Source organism: Parus major, chromosome 15 (assembly GCF_001522545.3).
Source record: "Parus major isolate Abel chromosome 15, Parus_major1.1, whole genome shotgun sequence".
Taxonomy (NCBI): Eukaryota; Metazoa; Chordata; class Aves; order Passeriformes; family Paridae; genus Parus; species Parus major.
In genome coordinates this window covers 2,184,796-2,200,228 of record NC_031784.1, presented here as the reverse complement: position 1 = coordinate 2,200,228, position 15,433 = coordinate 2,184,796, and the positions used below count along the sequence as shown (strand labels likewise).

At 38.8% G+C, this 15,433-nt stretch overlaps 1 protein-coding gene across 1 annotated transcript in view; it reads left to right on the top strand.

Moving 5' to 3' along the window:
- The first annotated feature begins 520 nt into the window (after positions 1 to 520).
- The window catches only part of DNAH10 (dynein axonemal heavy chain 10), a 49,674-nt gene continuing 34,761 nt past the window's right edge, over positions 521 to 15,433 (top strand). The window contains exons 1-23 of the mRNA XM_015644185.2: positions 521 to 740; positions 1,036 to 1,128; positions 1,589 to 1,704; positions 2,123 to 2,294; positions 2,606 to 2,763; positions 3,455 to 3,685; positions 4,277 to 4,467; positions 4,918 to 5,116; positions 5,796 to 5,990; positions 6,141 to 6,311; positions 6,967 to 7,143; positions 7,485 to 7,658; positions 8,282 to 8,451; positions 9,152 to 9,303; positions 9,692 to 9,856; positions 10,312 to 10,519; positions 11,354 to 11,510; positions 12,646 to 13,122; positions 13,274 to 13,432; positions 13,769 to 13,894; positions 13,974 to 14,076; positions 14,310 to 14,488; positions 15,024 to 15,235. Coding sequence (XP_015499671.1) covers positions 533 to 740; positions 1,036 to 1,128; positions 1,589 to 1,704; positions 2,123 to 2,294; positions 2,606 to 2,763; positions 3,455 to 3,685; positions 4,277 to 4,467; positions 4,918 to 5,116; positions 5,796 to 5,990; positions 6,141 to 6,311; positions 6,967 to 7,143; positions 7,485 to 7,658; positions 8,282 to 8,451; positions 9,152 to 9,303; positions 9,692 to 9,856; positions 10,312 to 10,519; positions 11,354 to 11,510; positions 12,646 to 13,122; positions 13,274 to 13,432; positions 13,769 to 13,894; positions 13,974 to 14,076; positions 14,310 to 14,488; positions 15,024 to 15,235 — 4,193 coding nt within the window. The 5' untranslated portion in view covers positions 521 to 532. The remainder of the gene's footprint in view (positions 741 to 1,035; positions 1,129 to 1,588; positions 1,705 to 2,122; positions 2,295 to 2,605; positions 2,764 to 3,454; positions 3,686 to 4,276; positions 4,468 to 4,917; positions 5,117 to 5,795; positions 5,991 to 6,140; positions 6,312 to 6,966; positions 7,144 to 7,484; positions 7,659 to 8,281; positions 8,452 to 9,151; positions 9,304 to 9,691; positions 9,857 to 10,311; positions 10,520 to 11,353; positions 11,511 to 12,645; positions 13,123 to 13,273; positions 13,433 to 13,768; positions 13,895 to 13,973; positions 14,077 to 14,309; positions 14,489 to 15,023; positions 15,236 to 15,433) is intronic.

The following is a 15,433-nucleotide window of genomic DNA, read 5'->3' as shown; positions in this document are numbered from 1 at the left end:
CAGCAGCGCCCGTGAGGGGCGGCGGGACCTGAGGGGAGCGAGCGGCCGGTGCTGAGGGAAGAGCGGCCGTGTGAGGGACGGGCGGTGCCCCGGCGACCCTGCGCTCGTGAGGGGCCGCCCGTGCTGAGGGGAACGAGCTCCCGTGAGGGGCGGCGGCTGCTGCGGGGAGCCAGCGCTCGTGAGGGGCGGCGGGAACTGAGGGGACCGAGCGGCCGTGACAGCCGGCCGGTGTTGAGGCGAACGAGCGGCCGTGACAGCCGGCCGGTGTTGAGAGGAGCGAGCGGCCGTGACAACCGGCAGGTGTTGAGGGGAGCGAGCCGCTGTTGCCGAGGGGAAGCAGCGCTCGCGACGGGCGGCCCGTGTTGCGCAGCAAGGTCCGCGCGGGGCGGGCTCGGTACGGGAGCACGGCCGCTCGAGGCGCCTCCTGAGGCGGGCACGGAGCCTCCTGAGGCGGGCTGAGGGCGGGCGGCAGCCGTCGCTCCACCCCTCATAGTTGCCGTGGCCACCGAGAGGCGTCGGGCCGGTTGCCGCCATGAGCCTGGACGACGTGCGGGTGCGGTGGCTGCGGGACCGAGCCCTCGCCCTGCTGGGTCTGAGCGAGCCGGCATCTTTCGAGGAGCTGCTGAGCCGCGGGGAGGATGCGCGGGTCGTGCTGCTCTTCCTCGGCCTTGGCCCCGAGGATGCGAGCGGGCCGGGCACGGCGCTGCTGCTGCTGCGGGCCGAGAGGCCCGGCCCGGACGGTGAGGAGGGGGTGGGAAAGGGTCCCTGCCCCGGCCCGCTAAGTTCTCCCTCGGTTGGCCTAGCCCAAACTCCCTGGTTCCCCCTCCCTCAAACCCCTCTTCGTCCCATCTGCTGAGTCGCAGCCCCATGACCCCTATCTTTAACCCTTTTCCTCCCTCCCTACCCCTTGGGCTGTGTTTTCCTGAACCCCTTCTATCCCACCCATTTCTAGAATTTTGTCTCTCTATTTGTGGGATTTACATCATCCCTCTGCACTGTTATATCATGCTTTTGCCCCATTTTGCATTTGTGCAGGTGGCATGAAGGAGCGTTTCTATGTGGCTTTTAATGAAATTCCGGAAGAGTTTGTGTCAAATTCTACTGTATATTTTCTGAGAGACACCAAAGGTATGTACACTGAAGACCTGCAGCCTTAGCATTTTCAGTTTTGCATAAAATAGCACTTCCCATTGTGAAGATGATAGAGACTGGAACTCAGGATAGTGCACATCCAACTTATTTAACTGGGTAGGAGAATGCTCAGAATAGAGTCAGGGTCAGGGATGCTTCATCATTTAACAGCATTTCTGTGGAAGATTTTCCTCTGCTGTCTGCAGAATAAGAGTTCAAATCAAGCCACTGTTCTTTTGAACATAAAAGGATATTCTAATTATTAGGCTTGGTTGTAAGCACTTAGAACCAGGTGATTTGTGCCCTTTCTGAAAAAGCATTTGCACTATTAAAACCAGCACTAGTTTTGAACGTCACTAATAAGTGTTTTATTAGAGCTTTAACTTATTATGAAAATGACTTTGTACTTTCTGTATCAATTAATTAGATTTATACTAATTTTTTGTATACTGTTTAGAAAGAGTTGCTGTGCCTAGTGACCTGACTGAAGCTAATAAGATTCTTCCTCAAGTGATAAAGTCTGGTATGCTGACTGATGATACTCTCTCGATGCTAAAGAATGCCATCTCACAGGTAAATGAGTGACAGCTTTTATATATGGAATCTTGAGTGTTTCTAGGAGAGATTTTCCTATTTAATATTATATGGACTATGCATAAGAAATATTAATATTTAATAAGTTATCTTCATATTTCAAAATGAAGTTTTTGTTAAACCTTTTTTGCTATTCTGTTTCCCCATTTTTTCCCCTATTTGAGAATCATATAAGTATGACACCAGACACCTCTATTTCTGTGCTTACAGACTTTCATAAAGGCACACTGCAGAACTTGAGGCAGAGAGAATGATGCTGAGGATGTGAAATAAAAGGAGACACACTTATATTAAATTCTAAAACAATATCTAATGATTAAGTACATTGCTAGTAAGCTTTTTTTTTTTTTTTTTTTAATATGAACCATCTAATCTGTGGCACCTGTTTCAATTCTAGCAGTTTTCAGCAGCTCTCTCCCATGGTCAGCAGCAGACTAAGAAAACTTCCTTTGATTCAGACAGTGAAAAGACAGATTCTGAAGAAATGCATGTGTCTGAGACTGAGCCTGTAAAGCCTGTGGAGGACTCTGATACTCTAACAAGGAGTGAAACTCAGCTGAGTATACCAGGTGAGGGGAATGTTCTGCCTCTGCCAGCACTGTGGTGATTAGAGCACATGGCAGCAGAACAAGGTTCACCTGAGAGTGGCTTTATGAAGAATGACAAATATATTTGGTTAAAGCTACTCTTTGCTGATATCAGCAGTGCTTTTCCCACCCTGAAGCATAGCAGGCAGCATGGAGAAATTGATGAAATCAGTGATAAGTCTTTCAAAGGGTTTGGAGTAAGAGTGGGAGAGGGGCTGGACATGTTCAGTGGTGCCACGTTACCAATGCTGCCAGAACAAGATGGTTCATTCTGGGTGCATTTCTTCCAATAGGACATCTTAAACTGGAGATGCCAACAGGAAATCTAGATGGAGAAGTGACTGTTCTTGCCACAGTTCCAGAAGTGGTACAGTCTCTGAAAAGCTGTGCAGTGACCTGGCAGAAATTAATATCCAGAGTTCTCGAGGAGGAACTGGAAAAGGTTCCACAGGTAACGTTGCCTGTTACCTGTGATCCTTTTATTCCTGGAGATTTTGCTTCATTTCCCCACAAGAACTGTTTATTTTTAATTCCTCTTCATGTTTGATTGTTGGAAAACCATTTGCTAATTCTTGAAAAGTAGAACAAAAGTAGTGAGGAACTGTGTGGCTCTGGGAAGTAGAATATAAATAAAATATGAGATAATTCACTGCAGATCCTACCCACACAGGATAACTGGAAAATGAAGGGACTTTTGTTATCTACTCTCTTCTAAAGAGACAAGAAATATTAAAAGGTGCACTGAGTATTTTTTTTAATAGACAGCTATATTTTTTCTTTTTTTTTTCAAAAAAGTGATCTCAAACAAAAGAAAAAATTCTTATTTTCAGGTTTTGATTCTGCAAACACATATATTACCAATACCACTAAACATGCTGAGTGATTTTATGTCTATAAAGTTACCTGTGCAAAAGCCATAAGCTCAGGGATATACTCCCCATGAGCAGTTCCCTTCAGTGTGTGTACAACTCTTTATTTCAGGGGTCTTCTTCTGTCTGGCTTTATGCATGGCTAAATCATATCAGGTTTATCTCAGCATAAAGTTTACTGGAAAGAAGGAAAAAATATAATTCTGATTATAAATAATCACTCTTGCATAATGCTAATTCAGCTTTTTTTATTTGATCCCACATTACTTGTAGGGTAATAGTCCACTTGCAGAGATTTACCTCTGGCGTGAAAAAAATGCTACTTTAAGTGCTCTTACAGAACAATTAAAGCTTCCAGAGGTGCAAAAAGTCCTGGAAATACTACAGGAAGCTGAATCTAAGTTTACTGGAGATTTACAGATAGTCTTAAGTGACCTCAAAAAGCATCACATGCAAGCTCAAGATAATGCTAAGTTTCTCTCAACTCTTGAACGCCATTTGAAGGTACCTATCCTTGAGAAAACTTGGTGAAGTTTGAACTCCCCTGAGTTTGATTTCTCTGTTGATGTAATCACCTCTTGTTTTTTTTTTTTCACTTTTTAGCAGCAATAAAGAGATATGCTAGATTAACAAATCATATTTAATGTTAAGAAAGAATTGTTTATTTTGTTTCAGTGGTTCTAAAGTTTGAAAGCTCAGAGCTGTGAGCACTTAGTTTGTAGTCCAGCTGTGGGAGTTTTGATGGCATAGCTGAACTGGGGAAAACAAAGATTTCTCTACTCCATTTTTTAGGTAGTTTCCACCACAAATTACAGCTGATGTTTCAAAGTTTAAATTGTATTGAAGGTCATTCAAACAAAGAGTTAAGCCAAAATTTAAAATCAGGACCTAAAATAATTTGGAGCAAAAGGTGCAGATTTGCACATCTTTAACCACATGTGTCATTTAGGCACCAGGATGTCTTCTTGTCCAGGTTATCTATTTAATAATGTTACAGACTTTCATAACCTGAGGCATCTACAGAATAAATATTAATTTACTGAATATGCATTTGTATGTTTTCATGACATCTTACCCACAATATGCATTTCATAGAATTTATCAACTGGCACTGGGATTGATGTTATCTCACATACAATCCCTTCCCTGCTGAATGCCCTGAGGCTGGTGTGGATCATGTCACGGCACTACAACAAGGAGGAGCGCATGGTGCCCCTCTTGGAGCGAATTTCATGGGAGATTTCCTCAAGAGTGCGCAGAGTTGTGGATCTGCAAACACTCTTTAAGTAAGTGCTGGGTTTCTGTTGGACAGGACTATGTTTATTAAAAGCTTTGCTTGTCTTACATGAATTGCAGTAGATGATGAAGGTGTCCGCATTTTTCAACCATCTGAAGTTGTATTGGAAGGTCGATTAAAAGTAAATTTATTTTGTAATTGTCACAAATTACTAAATCAGCCCTGAAGAAATAGGTTCTTGTCCTCTTTTGTATTGAAAGAACATAAATCAATAAAACAAATAGAAAGAAAGGGGTAAAAAGTGGCATAAATATAATCAAAATCACTCCTCAAGTAATATCTCCTTTCAAAATCACATTGAAAATAAGTTATAAATTTTGCCTAGATCTGGTATAGTTAGAAGCTGCTAAACCAGGGTATACTATTCCAGATGAAGCAGGATTTTTTATCTATAGTAATTCTATCTATAATATCTTAACTGTGTTGATTTGATTAATAGACAAGACATAGCTGTTGCAAAAAAGAAAATAACAGAAGCCAAAACGACTCTTGAACAATGGAAAAAATGTTATTTTACTACTTGTATCCAAGTTGAAGAGTCAGGAAGTAAACGATACTGGAAATTTGATGTGAAACATTTATTTGAGAAAACGGATTATATGGTTACAATCTGTCAAGATCTGTATGATATTTTTCAGGTAGGAATATAGACAATAAATAGATTGTGTCATTACTGTGTTTTGTAGAGATTCTTTTGTGTTGGAGGCTTAGACTTGTTAACAACTTTTAGTTTTGTGTTTGAGATGTGAGAAGTGCCTTTGATTCCAACAAAACTGCATTTATTGCTGGAGGTGGAATAACTTTTCTCCAGGTAGTGGCTGGGGAAAGGTGCCACTGTGTGCATGGTGTGAACATAAGAGACTTGCAGCAACTGTGTCACACATTTGTGATTTTCATGGGTTGCCACCCTAATGATTTAGATAAAATAGCATTCAAGTATACTGTAATATAAAATGTAGCCATCTGTGAATCTGTGTATTAATTGCAGAATAACATATGAATGGAGAGATGCTGTGTTTAGGCTAATTTAAGTCTAGCTAATTAGCAATATGGTCTATCAATAAACTGTATGTAAAGTGGAGTGAGAAGGACTAATAACTGACTATTATCTGTTATAAAAACAGAAGTTCTGGGCCTGTAGATTGCTGTGTTTTCTTCAGTGTCTCGTTTTAAAATATTTTAAATTTAAATCACAGTACAAACTGATCATTCTTTGAATGGTTGATATTTTTAAAGGAAAAAATTAACAATAATGTGTTCAGTGGCAGAAAAAATATTAAAAGGAAAGCTTTATGGTATGTTCTTCTGAATGAATAGGTCACTGAAGAGCTTTACAATATATTTATTCCTGAGCTGATAACTGTGACAGAAAATCCAAAGGGTGTTGATGAACTACGGAGAGAAGTAAATATAATAATTAGTCCTATGGAAGACCTGACCTTTGATCCTTTTAGCATGGAAAGTGCACGTGACTGGGCATTTGTTATGGAAGAATTTAGAGAAGATGTTACAGTAAGTACCATATACTGTGATTAAAAAAAAATATAAAAAATTAAGCTTGGCTGCTATTATTAAAAAGCATTTTAATTTTGCCACCCTTTATTGGTTTTGCAGGATGAATTTCCAAGTGACAAGGTTTCTTTGCTTTCTTCCTTTGTTTAGGATATTGAAGAAAAGATGACAAGATTTATTGATGAATCTTTTACGACCCTTCGATCAGCAGAAGCTACTTTTGACCTGCTGTTAAAGTACAAACACCTCCAGATTCGTGAAACTATTAATAAGCAGTTCATGAAAAAGTTCAGTGATGTTTTGGAGCAATATTGTAAAGAGGTATTCATTTTAGGGATTTCTTATCCAATACATGAAGTTCTTCACCTAATGAAAATCATAAATCTGTATATATTTAAATACCTGTGTGGTGTAATTTACTATCTAAAAGACTGAAAACTTTTATAAATAAGCATGATAATTTCTCTCCTTTTTTGGGACCCAGTTGGAGAAATAATCTGGTTAATTTGCTGAAATGTGCACATCTGTATATGTGAGACACTGTGTGGGAACAGGAAGGTGCTCTGAATGCAACAGGTCTTGTGGCTATTCCTGCACCTCATAAACACCAGCTCACCCTTCCTGAGAAAATGGGTGTTTTATACCCTGCAGCTTTCTTGTCATGGCCAAGTTCATGATATAATCAGGTGTCATAGATCAACTTTGGAAGGCTAGAATGTAGAAGATTGTATATTGGAAAGCTTTTCATATCAGCTTTTTTTTATTGATATTTCAAAGAATATTGAACTTCACAATAAAATGTAATCTTACAGAAAATGTTGCCATAATGGCAGCTCCACAAGACAGAGAAATGAAGACAAAAGAATTATTCTTATCCTGCTCCTGGAATTACTTCAGAACTTGTGCTGTATATCAGACAGTGATCGTAGACAAGCAGTGGGAAAATGATTCTTTGCAATGTTTTATTTTCTTACAGGTTGAAACCATTAAGCAAATCTTTGTTCAGAACTTCAAGGATCCACCTCTGTACAAGAACCATCCTCCAGTGGCTGGAGCAATATCCTGGTCCCGATCCCTTTCCCATCGGATCAAACACACCATTACTCGACTCCAAGAAGAAGAGGAGTTGCTTGCCTCTGAACGTGGAAAGGAAGTATGTTGGGTCTTTTGGTACTTGTTGAAGGAAGGAACAATTTTGTTATGCACTTCTAAAGATGTGAAAGTGCTCTAATGTAAGTCCCAAGTCTTTGCACAGGCCATGTTAGATGTGAAAACTGGATTGAAACCTTCCCACTGTTTCCCAGGGAGACAGTGATGAAATCAAGCACGTAATTCAAGAGCCCAAATTCTCCAGTGTCTGCATTAATTACAGGGTGTTACTTGTTCCCTTATCTAATAAAAACCAGAAACCATATTGAGAGACCATATTAGGACAGGTTACTTGAACATTTCTCATGGTCTTTAAAATGACTTATACAGAGTTGTCCTTTCTAGGTGAAACAAATATATCTACAAGTGACCAAGAAAATGCAAGAGTATGAAGATCAAAAATACTGTCACTGGAGAGAAAGGACAGAACACATGCTTCCTATGTTACTGAAAGATACTCTACTAACTGTTGTCACTGATGGGGCTGCAACAAATGTTAATCTAGAGACTTCTGAGCAGGTGAAATGTAGGAAGATTGTGTACAAGGCTTCTCTGAGGGGAAAAACTTAAATCTACCCAATGGTCAGCGAGAATTTTCTAAGATCAATATTTTAAACATAGATTTAGAAAAGGTTCTGAGCTCAGAATTGTTTATAGTCCTTTATAAGACAGCTCCTGAATCACCTAGCAAATGATTGAATGTTTCTCTGTGTGTTGTTTTGTGCTGTAGTTCCTGTTAATTTTTAGGTTTTGGTACAACATTTTTAGGACATTGCTACAGTACTTGGGAATGAAGTTAGGTAGAGGCAGGTTTCCAGCAGAGATCTTGCAGCATGCTGTTCCTACCAAACTTTTGTCTGACTCTGAATTTCCACTGGGATTTCTGTTGTAACTGGTTGCAGTGGCATGTAAATAGAGGTGATTTGGTTTGTTCCTTGTTATCAATAACTGAAATGGTAGTTCATGTAATTTTTGGAACCAAGAATGCTGAAGTTACTATCAAATTTTAAAGGTATTTGCACAAGCTCTGAATGTCAGTCATTCTGACTTCTGCCTTATCAAATGTCTCCAAAAGTTCACCTTTACCTTGTAATGTTAAGTTTTCGCTCCTTTCCTTTCTGCTGCTCTTTCTTGTGTTGTAGAGCTCTGCAACAGAGGAGCCTATCACTAACAAGAAAAGTGTCAGCTTCACTCTGAATTTTTCTCCTGAAATCCAAGATATTATCATTGAAACAAAGTACATGGAACAACTAGGGCTTCCAGTCCCAGAAATGGCGAGATATGTGGCATTACAGGAAGACAAATACCTTAGGTAGGGCTGAATGTCTGCTCATGTACAGGCTTATGGCTGCATTTCAAGTGATTTCACCCCAAGCCAGAACAGGCCCCAAGTCAGCACATTTTGGAAATATGAGAGCCCTTATGATTCTTTTTTTTTTAGGGTGCAGTTTCTAATGGTTGTGTTGCACTGATAAGCTTTTCTCTGGCGCTCTTTGCACCCTTTATGCTGTAGGGCTGTTATACAAAGTAACAGCTTGTCCAAATCTGAGAGGAAAATAATTTGCACTGAATTGTTATTTACATTTAGATTTCAGTTAATTTAAGCTTGCTATTGCATTCTTCCTGTGCAGTCTTGGATAAGTTAGTTGTGCCCAAATTATCACAGACATTTAGCACACAGATGTGCTAATACGTCCCTAAATGGATTTTAAAGTTCCCCTGTTCAGTTCACTAATATCCTTCAAACCAGGGCTGTCTCCATAATTTTCTGAGCTGGGGCAGGAGAGGTTTGTCCAACTATACTGGAACCATATGAAACTTTTCTTTTGTTTTCAGTGGGAAATAAATTACATTTATAATCAATACATATTCTGTGGTTAGTTCTGCAAATTTTGCTTTCTATGAAAGCCTGAATAGAATGAAAGTTCTCTGCTCTTTGGTGGAGTTTGGAGCTGTTTTTCAAGAAAATCATCATGTTTGTGTTTTGGTTTTTTGTTTCTTATATGCCTTAGTTACACAAATAAATTAAAAGCCATGCTGGATCGCTATCACAAATTAATGGAGATGATGAATGAAGCAGAAATCAAACTTCTTGGTCATTACATCCAAGAACTCTGGAGAATATTGAAAGCAGGACACAAAAGACTCACGTGGAAGTCCGTAGGTAATGGAGATACTATTTTAAAATGGCCTTAGATGCTTATTTTTAGTTAAAAAAATCTCCTCAGTTCTGCAATCTGTTTTTTATGATGGTAGAACATATAATTCATCCTCTTGCCACAGGGGCAGAATAGCAGGTTATACAATCTCTGATCAGGAAATATTTGTGTTTTTATTATGTTTAAAACACTGGAGATGGTAAGAAACCCTTAGCTAAAAGCTGTAAGGGAGCAAGATGAAGGATTAGCTGAGAAAACACCAAATCTATGATTTTGCAGAACCTTGGGTCATTCTTAGAGGTAAAATATGTCTGGTTGTTGCAATTTTGATGCATTGGTGAAATACCTGTTAAAAAGAGGATAAAAAACCAAATGGTTATTATTTATTTCAAGGTATTGGTGAATTTATTGTCCAATGTATGCAAACCATTGGAAAGTTAGAGTTACTTGTCCATCAGATTCATAATATTTCTGAAGACATGAGCAGCAAACTTCAGTCCATAGAATCAACAAGTCTCTTTAAGTTTCCACATTCAAAAAATGGTGACAAACTACCAGGTAAGTCTTTACATTTTCATTTCCAAGCTCTGTGGTGTTTTATTTTTCTCTATCTGCTACTTTGTGGTTTTAGTTGCTAAGACCAACCGTTTTAATTGTTACCAAAACTGGTTATAGTAATAATTCAGGGTGTAACAGAGGATGGAGCATTTTCCTCAGATGGAAATGGCAGCCATTATCTGCCAGATCTCTCTGTCACTTAAGTGAGTGATAGATCAAATTTCTTTCAACACTTCATAGTTGTAAAAAAGTTGCTATTTAATAATTGAATCAAATTAAAATCCATATTTCAGAGGGCTGAAATATTAATAAATTTCACATTAATAAGTGAATATATTTTAATCATTATATAGGTCAATTTCATGTTCACAAATAAAACCCAGGTAATTATTCCAGTGTATAAAACTGTTGGATCTTTTGCAGTTAATAATGCTATTTTTTTGTATCTGTTGCAGGAGCAAAAGAATTTTTTGACTATGTTAAGTGTGAACAAGCAAAAGATGTGGAACAACTGATTCGAAAGTATTCTGCAATTCCACAATTGCTAATTGAAGTGGAAAGGCGAGTTGCCAATACAAACAGTGGCAAATCTCCAAGATTAGCTTCCTATTATGCATATTGGGAAAATAGGATTTATCAGATGTTGACACAGTTAATTGTGAAGTAAGTAAATAGTTTACTTTAATGAGTTTCCAGTCATCTTCAGGTTCTCCTGGATCTGTTGATGAGTGTGTGTACTGACATTCTGTTTGAACCCATCAATGGCTTACAGTTTGTGGAAGATTTGTATTTCTACTGATTTTTTCCCTATGAAGAATGGAGAACTGATAACAAGATACAGAGGAAACCCAGATTCTGAGAAAATGGATATTGGCATGTTGTTGGCAGAAGAGGGAAATAAGACAAGTTTTCTGCAATGTGTGTAGTTGCACTTCCCTGGTTTATCTCTAAAATCAAGGTTTTGTTCTCCTAAAGAACATGATCTTGAGAACTTGGTGTCTGGGTCACAATTCCAAGAACAAAGGTTTTGCTTGTTCTGCAGTGGCTGAGGAAAATGCTGGAGCAAGATATTATGAAGGCTTTTCTTACAAGCAAGGTATTATTGCAATACAGCATTACAGCTTATTGTAAAATCTACTTATGCTTCCCAACCATCTCTTCTTCCCATGAGCCATGTTTTGTAATGCTCAGATGACTTTGCTATGATTTCTTGTCTGGGCTCTTGCAGTGAAGTTGACCACAGTCTGAGGATCCTTTTGCACCAAAATACCTCTATTCATTCCTTCCAACAGCTTCTTTTAGCAAGTCAAGCTTTTGCATTAAATCAGTTTAGCAGGATGGTTTTTCTTCCAGACACATCAGTGTTTCCAGCTGGAATCAGTGATAACTCAGGTTACAGATCTAAGCATGCACTTGAAAATTGCAGCCTCTCTTAGGCATTTTCCTGGGGGCAGCACCTGATTATTTGTCTTTGACACTATTTTTTTCCTTTCTCAGGAATTTACAGGCTTTTAATGCAACTGTTCTTGCAAATGTGCCACTGTTACAAATAGAAGCTGTTTTATCTGTTCATGAGATAACCATGCAACCCAGTGCCAGTGAGATTGAAAAAATGACTGTGCAATCTATCCAAGACTGTGTTGAGATCACTAAGGTGATTTTTGATAAAGATTTCTTTTTGTTAATAGAGTTTGTTTGTGATTATAATGAACTCATTTTATTTTATGCTTGGGTAAGCATAAATGTCAAAGGGGAGATTCATGTTGCTTTACCTTAAAATCAAAATAGCCAGTACATTGTTCTAATTTTTCAGACTGTCCTAATTTTACAAACTGATGATCAAGGGAAAAAAATCCATACCATTTTTACTTGGGTAAAATTGTTGGTTACTTTTTAGCAGTTTTGCCAGTGTAAGGACATGATTTGGTTCTATAAATCAGTGTACATCAGAAGGAAGTACTTTTCAGATTGCATGCAGATGTTGCTTTATGATGTATGAGTAAGCTGGTGGAATAAGGCACTTGACTGGCCTCCTCTACATTACATTAGAAACAGCAGAAAAAACAGTTCAGAAAATGTTGGAGAAAGGCATCCAGGACAGTAAATACCTAGATGAAGTATTTAATTTACTGGCAATGATGTAGCAATATTTTCCTTCATAAATAGTTTCACACTGAACTGCTGTCCTGAAAAGAAGCCAAATAATGTGACAATGTTCCTGCCTGCTGCTGATGGACAAATGATTCCAGATGTCACCTGAAATTAATAAATTTAGTTTAAGTGTGCTTTTTGTGCTCAGATTTGCTGTTGTGCTCCACTGCTGCATTCAAACTGTTTGAGCCAATACCTTTTCCTCTGTGTCATGCTATATTGTTGCTCAGCAGAGATTTTAGAAGCAGATTGAGTAATGCTTGGAAAAGTTTTTTTAGGATGAAATTAACTCTTCTCAAGTTGATGGGAAAGTGTGATTTCCTTTTTGCTGTCAGAAAAACAATTTGAGAAATCATTGATATCACTTCCTACACTGTGTACTAAATAATGGTGAATTCCTTCACTGAATTGGAAGAAAGCTTTGGAACAGGCTTCTCAGGGAAGTGGTGGAAGTTCCTGGAGGATGTGTAGATGTGGCACATGGGGACATGTACAATTTGGTGGGTGACTTGATAGTCCTGGACTGGTTGGACTCAATGATCTTTAGAGGGCTTTTCAACCTAAAAGATTCTATGAATGATTTAACTAAAATGGCTCAACAAGGTAACTGTTTTCTGACCCTGTCTTTAAAACTCCAGCATTTCATACGATGGATGCATGGAACGTGTATTGAATGCCCTCCTCAGCACGTCAAGGCAGATGAAGTTGTCACTTTCAGCTTTTACAGTGACGTCTCCCAGAGCCCTCTGATAATTGAACAGACTGCTCTCATCACTCAGAACGTCCACAAACTCCTGGCTTCCCTCAGCAAGTGTTTGGAGCAATGGAAGAGGTATGACCCGCTGTGGAAATCAGACAAAGGCACAGTCCTGGACCGTTTAGCTGCAGAAAAGCCTTCCTGTGTTATCTTTGATGAGCACTTGCAGTTCTATATGAAGGTAGCTCAGGAAGTGACTCAACAGCCCTTGATTAAAGATGAACAATTTATCAGGCTTCAGCTGGCTCCTTTAGCCACTGCAGTGCAGGAGAATGCTAAAAGCTGGATGATGTCACTTGGGAAGTTGCTTAATGAGTTAGCAAGAGAGGAGCTTTTCCGCCTTCAAGATGAGATTCAGGTAGGTGTTTTCAGTTTGGTTTTTTTGTTATCTTTATCACATAGACTTAAAATTAATCTGGCATGTTATTTGCTTGTGTTTGACTTGTTATTGTAATTCTAGCAATTGCTTTGTCAGTGTTGATTCTGGAAATTATCTTTACTTTTTACAGAAAATATCAGAAAATGTGAATAGACCTCCTGAAACCCTGGATGATCTCAGAGTTGTCCTGAGCGCATTTGGGGTGGTCAGAGATGTAACTGTTGAGGTGGAACTGAGATACTTGGACATCGCAGAGAGATACAGAACTCTTGCAATGTACAATATTCCAGTAAGTGCATGTCTCATCAAACCTTTCAGATCTCAGCTAAAGGCACAAATGCCTCCTATGTGAATGAAGAAATGTTTTCCTTTTAAGATGTGTTACAGAATTACAGTGTTGTTGAGGTTTGAAGGGATGTCTGGAGACTCTGCAGTCCAGACTCCCTTCTCAAATCAGTATGCTCACTTTAAAATGGACATATGGCATGTGTTTAAATCTGATTAAGGTTGCTTCAGTTAGGTTTTGTGTTTTGCAAATATAAAATGTGAGCACATATTCCTCACTTCCCTGTGAAAGTGTGTGTCTACTTATGTCTTTTGAGAGGTGCTACTTGTTTTGTTTTAGGTACCTAAAGAAGAGCAAGAAAAGTCTGACAGTCTTAGGGAAATGTGGGAGACTCTCCTTATGGAAGCAGCAGAAGTCAGTCGCAACCTAGATTGTAAAGGAGGTGTAAAAGAAATATTCACAAAGGTAATATTTGTAATTAGTATCAAAAGCAATTAGAAATGGAAACTATTTAATGTAACTATTTAAATGCTGTTCTTTTTAGGTGACACAGCAACAAGTTGAAGACTACAGCAAAGAGACAGAAGATTTTTTCCAGAAACTCTTGACTGAGGGGCCTGGTGTTGTTGGGGATGATCTTGATAAAGGTAAATGGATTAATGTGTATGAAGTGATATTTTGAAAGTATTAGTCTTTGGACAATTCAAATTTTATGTAAAACAAGAAAATTTTGCTTTCCTTATTAATATACAAACTCATCAGCCAGGAGTGTGGATGTTTTTAGTACTGGAACATCTACAGACTATATGCAAATTCTGTCTTATTTATTTCTCATGAACCCTGTGATAATTTATCTGGAAAAATTCCTCTCCTTTCCCAGGACTAGAGCTCATGGCTATGTTTGAAAAAGAACTAGAAAGACTGGAAAAAAGGCAGCGGGAACTGGGCAGTGCTGAGAAACTTTTGGGCTTGCCAGCAACAGCATACCCAAACTTAATAAAAGCACAGCAAGATGCAAGAGATCTGAAGCAGGTCTATGACATTTATGCACAACAAAAAGTGAGTGTCACACTGAGTCTGCAGGGACACACTCGTGTTCATGCACAGCCACACAGCAAATGCTTGGTTACTGTCAACTCTGAAGCCTTTGCATGAAATAAGCTATGCCCTATGAAATGATTTTAATAATATTAGTGCAGAAATATCTGTGTCTCCATGGTGGACCAAACACATTTTCTCATCAGATGGGAACAGACTGTAATAATTGCTGGATAGCATTTTACTGCACATGGTTCCTGATCAGTTCAGTGAAACTGCTTTTGGATGTAGGATGGGGACAGTGTGTATCTCAGGCTTTCACTATTTTAAGAAGTTTAACTTTTTCAAAATTTAAATGCCCTGTAAATTATGGTCCTGTTCTCCATATTCCTTTTTTTACTATTTCTTATCTAATGGATTGTGTTTGGCTATGAATCTGTCTTGGACATGAACTTGTCTCTCCCGATGTTTGTGAAATGTTAATTCAATTACATTTTGGGGGTCAAAACTAAAAGGAATATGTTTTTTTTCTCTTTCTTAATGTCCTTGTTTCCAGGCAGCTAAAGAGGAATGGTCTCAGACACTCTGGATAAACCTCAATGTCAAGGTTCTTCAGGATGGAACTGAAGGATTTCTGAAAGCCGTTCGGAAGCTGCCCAGACAGATACGCCGTATGCCAGTATGTAGCCAACTGGAAAAAAAACTGAAGGCATTTCTAAACTCCATTCCTTTGTTGCTTGATTTGAAAAATGAAGCTTTAAGAGAAAGGTTTGTTTTGATTTATTTACAACACTATATATATATATTTGATATGTTCTGTTAGAACTTTCAGTTTCCATTAATGGGGTCATGCCATGTCTTGGAGCTTGAAACTATTTCTGCCTAATGAACTTGTATAATAGCATGAAAGGTGCTGCAATGACTGGGATACTTTGTGTTCAATCTAGTAGTTCTTGTTAAAACTGC